Source organism: Dermochelys coriacea, chromosome 6 (genome assembly GCF_009764565.3).
Source record: "Dermochelys coriacea isolate rDerCor1 chromosome 6, rDerCor1.pri.v4, whole genome shotgun sequence".
Taxonomy (NCBI): Eukaryota; Metazoa; Chordata; order Testudines; family Dermochelyidae; genus Dermochelys; species Dermochelys coriacea.
In genome coordinates, this window is record NC_050073.1 from 120303723 (window position 1) to 120318124 (window position 14402).

Genomic DNA, 14402 nt, shown 5'->3' on the forward strand with positions numbered 1-14402 from the left:
AGACTTTGGTTCAAAACCAATTTAAACCACAAGTGAAAACACACACAATAGTCTCCTTTTAGTCCCTAGTTGAAAAATGTCCACATCACAAGGACACCAGACTAGTTCAGTGCGTTTTCTATGCTGAGAAGGCTGAGGCCTGAAAAGGAGATGTGACACGAGGCCTATTAGTGGTTCACTATTCTGTCAGCAACTTGTCAGGCCCGCCCTACTCACTACACCTAACATCATGCTGTATACCTAAAAGGTGGCAAGTAATCTATCATTGGAAAACTAATAACTCACTGATCATTAAAATTCCTGAGTGGTGTATGTATGGGATGTGTACAAAGAGTTATAAGTAGGTGTTAGAAGTGGTTCTTAAAATGTGTTTGGCAAGAAATGCATAAGCCTAGACTGCCTTAGATAAAGGAATGTGAATTTGCTTGTCTGACCAGCCTGGTCCTCAGGCAGAAATACTGAAGGTACTTTTACATAAAAAGGAAACAAAGCCATCAAGCTAACATGGGGAGGAACCAGGATGAAGTCTTCACCAGACTGCATGGCATCTCTTCCCCATAGGAGAAAAGTTACTTTATCTGAGAATACATTTCAAAAGTTTATTGGTCTATAAAGACAGGGGGTCTGAACCTCAAATCATAAGCTATTGAATCAATTGACTGTAAACAATATTGCTGTATTATAAAAGTATACTGAATAAAGTCTTATGAAAGCCTATGACATGCTGGTGATTAATATCATTGTGAAATGTATTCATTAACACCATATGAGGAATTTTGGATATTCACTGATATTATGCTTTAAAGTATGTGACCAAACCCAGGGACAAAAAAAGTTCTCTCTCAGCCAGGAGGGAAGGAGTTCTATACCAGTCTCCAATGTAAATTAAGCAATCTAGAATCAAGAAAACAGAAGCCCTACTAAACATACAAATCAAATCAGCAGGGGATAGGAAGTCCACAGGACACTTTCCTGACTCTTGAAACAGAGACAAGGAACTCTGGAGTGATCTAAGGGGGCAAAAAGACAGTGATCTATTACTTGCGTAGATTCAAGGGGCCAGAGCTTTTGAAATCAAAGAACATTGGGTCCTTCAATGTCAAATGTTCAACAGGGGTTAAAGACTTGAGGAACTGAATATAGGTGAGAAACCTACTTCGGCAATGATTGTATCGTCATGAAATTAAGTTTTAGTCTTAAAAGGGTATTTTTACTTTTGCTTGTAACCCTTTCTATTTGTATACAAATAGAACAGTGTACAATTTGACCCTGACTTTGTTAAATAAACTGTAAAAGAAAAACAAGCTTATTAAACAAAAAGTCATAGGTAAAAATACCCTTCTAATGCTAAAAATTAATTCAGTTCTGTGACTAAAGTAAGAGTGTTTGTCAAACCTCTGTCAAATTAACAAGCTGCAGCACATTTTCTTTAAAGGAGCAACAAACGTAACTTCTGTGACTGTTCCAGGAGCAGGCTGCAGGGAGACAGCTAAAGAAATTTGGTATTTGGGGGGCACTGGCATCACTCTGCAAACAGTAACTGGGCTGTGGAAGCCCGGGCGTAACCTGCATGCTTGTAGACTGACTGTTGCCATTCAGTCTGTGACCCACAGCAGCCTAGCATTTAAGGTATCCAGAGTTGCAAGGGAGGCGATGACACAACCCCTAACTGGTCTGGGTTGAACCCTAAGATGATGTCACAGAAGAATTTTTAGGCAAGGAATGCAGTGCTTCAGTGGGGCTGTGGGGGAAAGTTTGCACAACCACCCCTGCATTACTCAGTCTCCAACTTTGGTGGGAGGGAAGATTTGCTGCCCACAAATTCACATAATTTTCTGACAGCTGAAATTAAAATGGCCAAAGAAACAATGTAATGCTATTTTAGGTTCCAGTTCTGCAAACATTTCTGCATGTGAGTGATCTGATTCAAGTCAAAGAGACTACTCATGAGTCAAGTTAATCAAGTATGAAAGGATCAGGGCCTAAATTCCTAAGGGATTATTCAACATGTCAAAACTGTCCACATGGTTAAAGGGAAAAACAATGTGCTCACTTTAGTTACCTATATTATTATTTATCACATTTGACAGATTGGCTAATCTGGGCCCAGTGCCACAAGCAGTGGCGAGTCCCTTCAATGAAGACAATGAGTTTATGGAGTGCTCAGCACCTTACAGAATTGGGCCCCTCTGCCATTTACAGTGACTAGTTCTATGCCTAACCCTGCACACACTGAGGTTCACTGGGATTGTGCCATTGATTCAAGTATAATCAGAATAACTTTATTGAAAAGAAGGCAAGAGTTTGATGTTTGTATATGACCACAAATATAATGTAAAATGGTGCAGCTTTTTGGAGGATTATCCATGCATAATTTCCTTGTGCACAGAATATGTCAGCAAGCAATCTTGTCTGGGAAGATTGATCAAATGCTACATCTATAGCAATTTCTTCTAAACCATATTTAAACAAAAAGCCCTCCTGCTACAAATGAAGTAAGGTGGTTATCCATCTTCTTTTCAGGATTAACAGTGCAAATAAAACAGTGCTGTGTCACAAGTGTTTAAAGAAAAAAGTAGAAAAAACTTCATAACAATAACTGCCCATCAAAAGATAAAGACTGAATAATATTTTACACACAGTAATAGTGTTAGAAATAGACTGATTAATTTTACTTTATATATAGGTCATTAGCACTCATTTTAAAAGATAGAAAATACAGATTAGTCAATCTTTAGTTTACAGTGCATACATTTCAAACATGCCTGCAACATATGCAAATTACAATATAAAAAGACAGATCAAATTCAAATATGAATTTTTATTTTTAAATCTAAAGACTATCCTTATGTGGAAACCCTAGAAAACCTACCTGAAATTCCATAAAACCCTAGGGTATGAACATTACCAAAAAACCACAGACTCTAGTGAGTTGACTAAAAAGGGGTGGAAGGAAGAGTCAAAGTACATTTGGACAGAAAGACCCAGGTAGAGGTCAGTTTGGACTGTAAATAATCTGCAGAAAAGATTCAAATTGCCATACAAAAAAAATTATAGGGAGGAAGGACAACACAAAAGTTTTCAGACCAAGAGACAACCCCTATTCCCCCCCAAAAAATACATTCTAGCTTTGTTGCTCTGGTACATCAATCCTGAGTACTCTAACTTTTGATTTATAGTGATATTCCTTCAGATATAACTTGACAGATGGAGGAATAGGAAGAGCATCAATGCCATCATATGTTGTAGAGTTGCAAATAACTGTTCTGCATATATGCTGAAGGGAAAAAGGAAAAGTCCTGTTTAAGGGAGTGGATAAAAGTGGTTCAAAGAACATACAAGAGCTCGGGTCTTTATAATGCTCTAAGAGACCAGTAATGTCAGGAGAATGGAAGACACAAGGATCATGAGCATCAAAGCTGAAGTTATGATTCCACTGTTCAATTCTTGCATGAAGAGAACGACTATAGCGTCTAAAACTAACAGAAAACAAATAGTCTTCTTGGGCAGAGTCTCGTAATAAAAAAGTTCCTTCTGGCTTTCCTTCTAGTAGTGCCTCAGCTGCATATTTGTCCATTACACCCCAGTAGCATGGATTATTATTGATCTGGAGAAGGTCTGGGACAAGACAGTGGACGTAATCAATCTGGGTATGGTATTTGGGAGGAGTTTCCAACTGTAGCAGCTCATCATCCGTTTCCCATTTGGGTTTGTTCCTCTTTCTAGAACTTGTGCAAAGTGTTACAACTTCATCATCAGAATCCATATCACTCTCCTCTTTATTGTTCTTTAACACCTTACTCATAACCGATTCAGTCCTAGGATCACATTTACAGGAGTTGCTATCTGTAATGTCACATGGCTGTGAGAAAGTGTTTCCTTCCCGATCTGTGCTCTCCATCTCTCAGCTGATCATCTGTTTCTTCACTTTGGGATAAATCAGTGATTATCCAATCTTCTGATTTTTGACTTATGGGGGCAGTATGTCTTTTAATTAAATGCCATCGAAAAGCTAGCTCTGATCGAGGTGGGAAAGGACACTTATCTAGCATTAATTCACTGATATGAATTTTTCTCTTTGATGGAAGCACCGAAGCGTGCCGACTGCTACAATTCTTTATAGGAAAACACTGTCCCACAGCATCTTGCAATTTCTGTTTAAGAGACCGGCCTAAAAATCTGTGGCCACATGAATGATCTAAGTCCAGTTCAATAGATGAACAGCTGTGCTTCCTCTCTTGGCTCCTTAAACCAGCCACTGGTTTTCCTACACTACTTGCTGCTTCACCATCAGAACAATTCTCATTCTTTTTTGACCATGAGAGCTTCTTTCCACTCCATACGTAACCATCCTTTCTGTCTGCACTCCTACTACGGGTGGTTTTGGGTCTTACATCGACATTTTTACTATTACTTTCTTTATTTTCTGCCATTTTGATAGCTTAACTCCAAAAGTCCCAGAGCTATATGTTGTGTTTTTCTGTAACAGTTTCTACACCTTGAAGCGTCTTTCAGGCATTTTTTGGAAGTATCTAAGGAAATAGAAAACACAGCTAGGTTAACAGCTTTACAAGTTCATAACACAAGACCAACGCAACTGTATAAGTGACAGTAATGGCAATTAACTGCTGGCATATGTATAAATAATATACATCAAGCTCAATTCATTAGGAAGATTCTTCAGAAACACTGCCCTGGTCGCAGACCTAGACCCTCTTAATCCTTCTCTATTATTAATATTTCCCAGTAGTTACCATCTCTTTGAGTATGAATAAGGCATACATCAACCATGCTTTATAGCAGAAAAGCTTGGTTGTTGACAATAATTTTGCACCAGGTAGGTTTTAAAATGGCACACCAGATGCATTAGGTTATATTACTTTAGTTGTTCACTGAGCAAATGCTGCATCTATTTCAATCAGCCTTTCAGGAAAGAACAAGCCAGAACAGAAACAAAGTAGGTCAAAGAGTACAAAGAGCTACTGTACCTAAATGATATGTTTGTTTATTACTAATCCACAAAGTCTGATGCCTAGGATCCTATTCTTAATCAACACTTTTGGGTCACTTTCAGGATACTATTTAATTTCTTTTGTAAGTCACAGATTCTGCCAATTTCTGAATGCTTTTTTCATTTATTTTTCAAAATGGAGTTAAAAAAACAACATTAGGTCCCCAGGAGGCTGAAATATCTGGAGCTTTACATACTGAAAAGGATTAAAACAAATCCAGATTCCTTACTAAAAGCAATTGAAAAAAGGCCATGAAAGATGGAGCTGCTTATTACTCATTGTGGAGGAAAATTTACATCAAATGAGTGTTTTCCTGAGACTTATACATGCTTATTTCACTCCCTATGTTTGCTTCCTAAGGCTTATTGTATTCTTAAGAGTTAAAATGTTTGTGTGTACGTACGTACAATGGGAAAAGGAGGGGGGTATCTTGAAAAAATCTCCTTCTGAGTACATAGCTGAAAATATAGTAGTACATTTTTCAATATGCATGGCAAGGTTCACCTGAGCATTCCAGGTCCGTCATAACCTGAGGTGGATTTTTTCCATACCAAAATCAGGATATGCGCCCTCTCCTCAACTGTTTAAAAGTGGATAGAGATGGTGAATACAAAGAAGGGAAAGAAAAGGCATATGCTTTCTCTCTCCATCAAATCAATTCTCATCATGAGAATTACCCAGTATTATACCCCATCGCTCTGCATTCCCTCAGGGGCTGAGCACGCTGACACTTCTGCATGCTGAGTTCCCTCCTCTGTTAATGAGTGAGCAAGAGAGTCAGATGATAAATGAAACCTATGTCTCTCTTACAGAACTACACAGCACTACTATCAGGCTAGCAAGATGTTTAAATTTAAACAATGCGCCAAATTCGTCCCTGATGTAACGCCACTGTGGAATTTTGGAAAGTCACTTCATTTTACTAGAAATTATTTCCCACAGGCATAGTATGGACATTGTCTACCCAGGCTGCAGATATATGGCAGCAGGGCTTGCACGAATACACTAAAATTAGTTGTGTGAACACTGCGGCACTGGAGGAGGCTTGGCCCAGCCGCCTGAGCTCAGACCCACCCTACCCCCTGAGTCCAAGCTCAGGTGGCAAACCTGAGCTGCCAGTGACGCCTCAACATCCATAGTTATTTTTAGCACACTAGCCCCACCCAGTCTACTCAGGCTGGAAGGCTCACTCCCAGTTGCTGTGTAGACATAGACTTTATGTCTAGTAGGGGAAATCATACAGGAAGTCCCAGGAGTTTAGTTGAATAGTTTTCATAGAGCACTGTTTATGATTAAAAACTCAATATCTAGTATTGGAAAATGGAAATTACAGGCCTGGAGAGTAAGTTTAAGAGATTCATTGGCTCAGTTTTCATTTACATCCATATGCATATATGATGAACAATTAGCATTTATACTTCAGTAGTGCTAGAAGGTCCAATCAGGGCTCAGGCTCCTGTTGTGGTAGGCACTGTAGATACACATAATGAAAAGGTTGCCCTGCCCCAAACAGAACATTATTTTCCCAGTTTCATCTGCTACCACAGACTAATTTTTTCAGGCCTCTTAGAAAGGCAATTGCTACCCAAAATATATGACTATGCAAGACTACCTGGAGCTGCACCCTCTCAAAACCAGATCTGAACTTGGCCTGATAAAAGGACAGAAAGCAGGGTGCAGTGGCTAGCTGGGGATTTGGGAGACCCAAATTCAATTCCTAACTCTGTACATACTTCCTGTGTGAAGCTGAGCAAGTCACTAAACCCCATTGAAATCGATAGAAGTTAGGTGCCTAAATATCTTTAAAAAAACTGGCCCTCAGTCTCTGCATGCCTCAGGGCTTGTCTACACTTAAAACACTACAGCGGCACAGCTGCATCACTGCTGTGCTTCAGTGTAGACAATTCCTGCACCAATGTGAGGTATTTACCTGTCAGCATAGCTAATCCACCTCCCCAGGAGGCAGTAGCTGGGTTGATGGAAGAATCCTTCTGTTGACCTAGTTCTGTCTACATGGAAACTTAGGTCGGTTTTAACTACCCCGCTCAGGGGGGGTAGATATTTCACACCCCTGTCTGACAGAGTTAAACTGATCTAATTTTCTAGCACAGACGAGGTCTTAGTTCTCTATTTGTAAAATTAGGTTAACAAAAAAGTCACAGGGGCATTGTGAAATTTTAAAGATTCTGAGGTGCTCAGATACTATAGTGATAGGGGTCAGAGAAGTACCTTGGAGAGGTACTGTACACTTAACTATCCTATCCATAAACTGAAGACTTTCTAACCAAATAATGCCATGTAGGTGTACTTCCATTAGTGACTGAAATGCAACCCAAGGAAAAAGAAAAAGAGAAAGGCAGCAGAGATAGAGAGCATACTTTTACCTACCGGGCAATGTTAAATGAAGAAGCTATCCAGTATACCAAGTTATGCACGTCAGCTCTGAGAACTTTACATTTACAAATTATACACATAAAAGAGTAGAGTCTCCTGAGGCTTTCTTGTAAAGTGGATATACCTTAGGCATATTAGAAGCAGATACAACTGACAAAACTCTTAAACATGAAACTCTTCCTCCTACACAAATGACAAGACAAAACAACATGCATGGATAAAACAGGGTTCATGTCAGGCCACCGGATTCTGAAGGTTATTAGATATCATCATAGCTTTAAAATCCCTACAGGGTCATTGCTACACAGTGTCCTGACATAAACTTCAGGATCTCAACTAAAAGCAACATCTTCTAGCAGATGTATTTATACAATGAAAATGCTTCTCCACAATCAGACAGTAGGCAACAATCACTAGCCAGTGAAAATATCGAAGAGATAGAACCTGATCCTGTGTGCTGAAGTCAATGGCAAAACTCCCATAGACTTCAGAGGCAGTAGGATCAGGGCCATAACAAACACAGGGAAGTCTTGTTCTGAATAACTTGAGTGTTCCTCTACTAAAATATTCTTTTTTCTACAGTCACCGTGAATGTTTTACTGCAATCCACTGCCAATCCCTCCAAAGCCTTTCTAACCAAGCTCTTAGTTATAGTTTCCATGTGATTAATTATTTAGACAGTTTTCTACTCAAATACAAAAATCCAAGTGTCTCCATCTGATTATTCCTCTCATTAAGTGACAACCCCACCCCTGGTATACTACTAACCAATAAGGTTCATTTCAGTCATAATTGTGGAAGTTGATATTTTTAATGTAACTTATAGCATTCGAATCTATTAAATAATTTTTCCTAACTACTGCCCATAGTTTCAGACTGCTTACATTTCAATAACTTGTATAAATTAGATAATATATTATTTGAATGGTCTATATTTATCTGTCATCTCTTATTTTTTTTTAAAACAAATGATTTAAGTTAAGAACAAAAGAATAGCCATACTGGGTCAGACCAATGGTCCATCTAGCCCAGTATCCTGTCTTCCAACAGCAGGTGGTGCCAGATGCTCCAGGGGGAATGGACTGAATAGGTAATCATCAAGTGATCCATTCTCTGTCATCCAGTCCTAGTTATTATATACAAAAATATATTCAGTTATTTATGTATTTCTCACTTATCAACTGCTGTTCACATTAATCTTTGCCCAATCATTATTTTGGCCATCACATCTCATTTTAATTTAACACTTTCACTTCCACTGAAGGTGGGACTCTGTTGACTTACTTCTGAAATAAACTCAGTTAAACATCGTATTAACTCCCAATTCCCTTGTCTCCATTGATTTGTCTCATTTCTAACTATTTATTTATTTTGATTTATGTTTCAGATTCTAAAAGTACCTAACCTTATCTCTGGGTGCCTCTGTAATACATTATAGATACAATGCCACTCAAAAATGGAACCAGCAGCTATCTCTCACCCTTACACCAGAAAATAATTTACTAGAGATAAAATCAAAACCCAGATGATACCTCTAACCCAAGAAGAAATCTTGATTCTTACCCTGCCCTTTTCTCCACCAAAACCCTGGGTAGATGGGCCTTGTACCAGGCCCAAAGATTAAATACCGGGGCTATTTCATATCCAGTACGTGCATGTGTGTGGGAAGTGGGTTCCAAAGTTCAGGGCTACTCATGCAAAATGCCTTACCAAAAGTTCCTTCTCTTTTATACTCAAGGAGCTCCAAAAAAAAAAAAAAAGTGCCTCTGCAGGGTAAACAGCAGTGGCCATGTGGCACAGGGAGAAAAGCAGTATCTCAAGTAGGCAGGTACCAAGACATTCAGGGCCTTACAGAGCAAGACTAAGCCTTTAAATTCCACACAGAAACCAAACAGGCAGACAGTGCAAATCATGGAGCACTGTTATCATGCTCCCAGCAAATTTACAGCAATTAATAAGTCAGTTACTGCAATGTGCACAAGCTTCAGCATCCAAGTAGATTTAAAGTGTAGCCCCGTGTAGTGTACCCTGCAATAATCTAATACTCAGACAACAAATGCATAGATGATGGTAGCAAGGTCTGGAAAAAAATGGTTGCACCCTCTTGGCCAAGCAAAGAAGAAACAAGCCTAAATAGAAAAACTATGGCTAGACAATTTTTAAACAGCAGCTGAGGAGCCAATAATGCCCCCAGATTGTACTTACAACAAATGGAGGGCAGACAATTATCGCCATATCTTCTAGTGGCTTTCCTAACCTAACAACATCATATCGATCTTATACAGATTCAGCAAGATTAGCTGTTACCTGATTTTGTACTTAAAAGCATCCTTTACAGTATAAAGCATTTTAGTTGGAATCATTAAAACGTTTATGAAAGACACTATGCACAAGACTACTGAATTGTTTTAAAATATTTGACATGAAATTCCCTCAGCCCCCATAAGAAATTTATGAGTTGAAGAGAGTAGTTCTACCTTCCCACCCACCTGATTAGGTGTTCCTACCTAGGATAATTTGTTAGAACACATATTACCCCATATCCCCACTGAAAACCATGTCTCTGCACAGCTTCTACAAGGTTCCATAATGAGAGCTGAGAATACTTTAAAATATATTATATATATATAAGGAAGCCTAGAGTCTAATACTGTCACTGACTCAAACATGAAAGCACTAATGGTGTCACTATTACAAAGGGCCCAATAACAGTTCCAATACAAAAATTATTTCCCTCCACCAGGCACCGATAACGCAAATGCAGAATAAAACTGGGCATAAAAGGTTTCAGCCTATAAGCAATTTTTCTTGAAAGCATGAATAAAATGGGCCATATTGTTAAAGGTACAGGAATGGAAAACAGAGATCTGTTTTCTTATTTCAGATACTTTGTGATTTTAAGACAAACCATTTTTTTTTGTCCTTAAAGAAATAAAACTGTATTGCACCTTTAGTGCTGAATACAGTGTTTCAAAGCAATACAGCCTATTGGTTTATGTATTGGAGTAGCTATTCATTTAACTACAACTGTATAGTCCTCATAAGTAAAGTATCAGTAAGATACCGCTAGTTATAGGATAGTAACAGATTAGTCTCTCATGATTCTGAGAATGATCCCACAATGGGTCAGATCTTGCACTCTTTATTCAATACCCGTGAACATCAATAGGAAATATGATGCCTGAATAAGGAAAGCAGGATCACGTTCTTTAACTGGAGCTTCCCACAATTTCATTGAGAATGGAGGAGTTAAGATCACAAAGGGAAATTTTAGTTCAATTTTAAAAATGAATACTAATTAATGAAGGTTGTAAAGGACCAAACGTGCTTGCAGGGACAACTTTTTTTTTTAAACTACCAACAAAACTCTGCAGGTTTGACTTGTACAGTCAAGTTATTATAGCTAAAAATTATAGCAGCAGCATCACCCAGAATAGTGTAAGACAGCGACTTGTGTTTACAAAAATATGTCAATGTATTCTGAGAAAGTCTATTTTAGTAAAAATGACTATGTAAGTCAGCATGAAACATAAAATGTGTTCTGCAAACACAGGCTATAAGACATCAACATTTATTTTAACTGCTTTTGTAGACATCACAACTATCTACAGCCACAAACCTGCACCAAAATACTTAGGAGGACAAGTTCAATTTCCTGTTATTCTCCCCTTCAGGAAGACAATAGTATGAGAAAAGAGGGAACGTGTCCTCAAAATACTATCATGTGTCTCCCTAGTGCTTATGAAATCACAGGCATTTAATACCTGACTCTCTGGAATTAACAACAGAAGGAAAACACCATTACTTTAAAAAAAAAAAAAAAAGGAGTACTTGTGGCACCTTAGAGACTAACACATTTATTAGAGCATAAGCTTTTGTGAGCTACAGCATCCGATGAAGTGAACTGTAGCTCACGAAAGCTTATGCTCTAATAAATTTGTTAGTCTCTAAGGTGCCACTAGTACTCCTTTTCTTTTTGCGAATACAGACTAACACGGCTACTACTCTGAAACCTACCATTACTTTACTTATCTACATTGTAGAGCTTTCACTCCATGAATGAGATACAAGAGCTTTCACTCCATGAATGAGATACAACCCCACTATTAAAAGTTCAGTCTAAAACTATTTTAAAAGCTAAACAACTGTTCCTTTAGAACTACCCTGAAGGATTATAAATGGAAAACAATGCATATTTGAAATGAAGCATAGATTTGTGCATACTTATTTCTCAACACTAGCTTCTGTCACAGTCTGTTCTGAGCATTATTAAAAACCCAGCATCCCCCCATATTTTAAGGCACATGCTAAAAGGTGTGAACTGATCAAAGCTTTGAGCCCTTCTCTTTTAGCACCTCCTGAGCAATAAATAAAAGAATAGCACTTCGTAATGCAAATGCAGCCAACATTACTTACCTGCTGCTCCCCGGCAGAGCCCTTACAAGGGGAATATGCAGGTGGGAATCTCAAGAGCCTGACCTCATGCCAGGCAGCAGCAGATAACACTCACCATCAGATACAAAGATAGACTGGATTAATTGAACAGCTGGATGGGTTGCAAGGGGAAGAGGGAATGACAGAGGAGGCATGGGGAGAGAGGAAGCGGAGATTAGAAGGAGGAATAATATGCGGGGGTTGGAGAAGAGAGAATGGAGACGAGAAGAGAGAACGGAGACGAGGAGAGCGGGGACTGGCAGAAAATGAGAGAGGTAGGAGAAGAAAAAGGAGTGCAGGACAGGAAGAGGAAAAGAAGGAGGGGGAGGCCTGGGGGCACAGAGGGGACACAAGGAAAAGGAGGGAGGGGGAGGCTGTGATACAGAGGAGGGGGAGAGAGACAGGCTGGGTCAGGGAGAGAGGAGGAGGGAGAGGGAGTGCGACAGGTTGGGGCAGAAGGAAGAGAGAACGGAGGGGCAGGAAGAGGCTGGAACAGGAGGAAGGGGGAGGGGGGGGCTAGGGCAAAAGGAGGAAAGGGGGAGTGGGGCAGGCTGGGGTGGGAGAAGTTGGGGAGGAGGGGACAGGAGGAAGAAGGGAGAATGGGGCAAAAAAAAAGAGCAAGTTAAGGAGGGAGCAGGGGGAAGAGGAGGAGGGGGAGTGGGACAGAAGGAAGAGGAGCAGGGGGCAAGAGGAGAAGGGCAGGCTGATGAGGGGAAGGGGGAGTGGGGACAGAAGGAAGATGGGCAGAAGGAAAGGGTGGGGGCTGGGGCAGAGAAGAAGGGCAGAAAGAAGAGGAGGAAGGGGAAGAGAAGAAGGGCAGGCTGATGAGGCGCAGAAGGAAGAGGAGGGGGCTAGGGCAGGAGGAAGAGGAGAAGGGCAGGCTGATCGGGGCTGGGGGAGTGGGGCGAAAGGGCAGAGAGGCAGGCTGAGGAGGGGCAGGAGGAAGGGGAGGGGGAGTGGGGCGGGGGGGCAGGCTGAGGGGGGCAGGAGGAAGGGGAGGGGGAGGGGAGGGGGGGGGGGGGGGGGGGTGGGGGGGGGGGGAGGGGGGCGGAGGGCAGGCTGAGGGGGCAGGAGAAGGGGAGGGGAGGGGGAGGGGGCGGGAGGGCAGGCTGGTGGGGCAGGAAGAAGGGCAGGCTGGGGGGACAGGAAGGGGAGGGGAAGTGGGGCAGGCTGGGGGGCAGGAGGAAGGGGAGGGGGAGTGGGGCAGGCTGGGGGGCAGGTGGGCAGGCTGGGGGGCAGGAGGAAGGGGGGCAGGTGGGCAGCTGGGGGGCAGAGAGCGAGGGGAAGGAGGACAGGCTGGGGGGCATGGAGGAAGGGCAGGAGGAAGGGGGAGGGGGAGTGGGGGCGGAGGGGCAGGCTGAGGGGGGCAGGAGGAAGGGCAGGCTGAGGGGGACAGGAAGGGGAGGGGAAGTGGGGCAGGCTGTGGGGGGCAGGAGGAAGGGGCATGCTGAGGGGACAGGAAGGGGAGGGGAGTGGGCAGGCTGTGGGCAGGAGGAAGGGGGAGGGGGAGTGGGGCAGGTGGCAGGCTGGGGGGCAGGAGGGAGGGAGGGGGAGGAGGACAGGCTGGGGTGGGGGGCAGGAGGAAGGGGAGGAGGGGGTGAGGGGGAGTGGGGCGGAGGCAGGCTGAGGGGGCAGGAGGAAGGGCAGCTGAGGGGGACAGGAAGGGGAGGGGACGTGGGGCAGGCTGTGGGGGCAGGAGGAAAAGGGGGAGGGGGAGTGGGGTGGGTGGGCAGGCTGGGGGGCAGGAGAGGGAGGGGAAGGAGGACAGCTGGGGGCAGGAGGAAGGGCAGCCTGGGGGGGGCTCCAGGAAGGACGCGCAGGGTAGAGAGCTGCCTACCGGGCTCTGTGCGGAGGGGAACCGGCCCTCTCCCCGCGCTCCCCTCACCTGCCTGGGCAGAGCAGCTCCGAAGCGGCCTGAGTCGCGGCCGCCGCCATCCTTCTTCCCCGGCCCGGGCTCGCCCCGCCGGCCCCGCCCCGGCCGCTGACGGGAGCAGCGGGCCGAGCCAGGGTCGCGCAGGCGCAGCTGCGCCGGCAGGGAGCGCGGGAAGGCTGGAAGCGGGGCCGGGCAGGACGGTGGCTGGTGAGTGCCGGGCTGACGGGTGGCCGGGCCGGGGCGGGTCGGGTCGGGTCGGGGGGGAGTTGAGGTCGGGTCGGGGAGAGGGGGGAGTTGGGGGCGGGGGGGGGGGGCTATGCACACATCAGGCAGTGCAGTAGAGCAGGTGAGAGGATTGTGGGGTGTCTCACTGTGACCCCGGCACTGGGCCCGATCACCGCGCCGGGGCTGGGTGCAGATCTCCCCTTTGACACACAGAAGAAGGAGGCAGTAGGCTCTAGATCCCAGCCTCCCCAGGCTTTGCCTCCTGCTTGGGGTTCAGGACCTACACAGGGGGAGTGTGGGGATATAGCTCCCCCTGCATCACCACTCCTGTGGAGAACTAATCATATCTTAGGGCTGTATAATTTCTCAGGGGCTCTCTCCCCATATTGACCTAATGTGGAGGTTTTAGGGGCCAGCAGGGAAGCCTTTAGGGTACGTCTACACTGCATATTAAGCCTGGGCTC

General features: G+C 43.4%; 2 protein-coding genes across 5 annotated transcripts in view; one reads left to right on the forward strand and one right to left on the reverse strand.

Annotated features, from left to right (window-relative positions):
- Positions 1 to 2645: 2645 nt before the first annotated feature.
- On the reverse strand, positions 2646 to 13858 carry SOCS4 (suppressor of cytokine signaling 4). Its single transcript, XM_043517715.1, is given in 3 exon segments — positions 2646 to 3901; positions 3903 to 4532; positions 13726 to 13858. Coding segments are annotated over 2 exon segments (1308 nt in total). The 5' UTR covers positions 4434 to 4532; positions 13726 to 13858; the 3' UTR covers positions 2646 to 3124.
- Positions 13788 to 14402, forward strand: part of WDHD1 (WD repeat and HMG-box DNA binding protein 1) — a 51721-nt gene continuing 51106 nt past the window's right edge. For all 4 annotated transcript variants that reach the window (XM_043517713.1, XM_043517711.1, XM_038406904.2 and 1 more), the window contains exon 1: positions 13788 to 13920. The gene's annotated coding sequence lies outside the window, so the exon portion shown is untranslated. The remainder of the gene's footprint in view (positions 13921 to 14402) is intronic.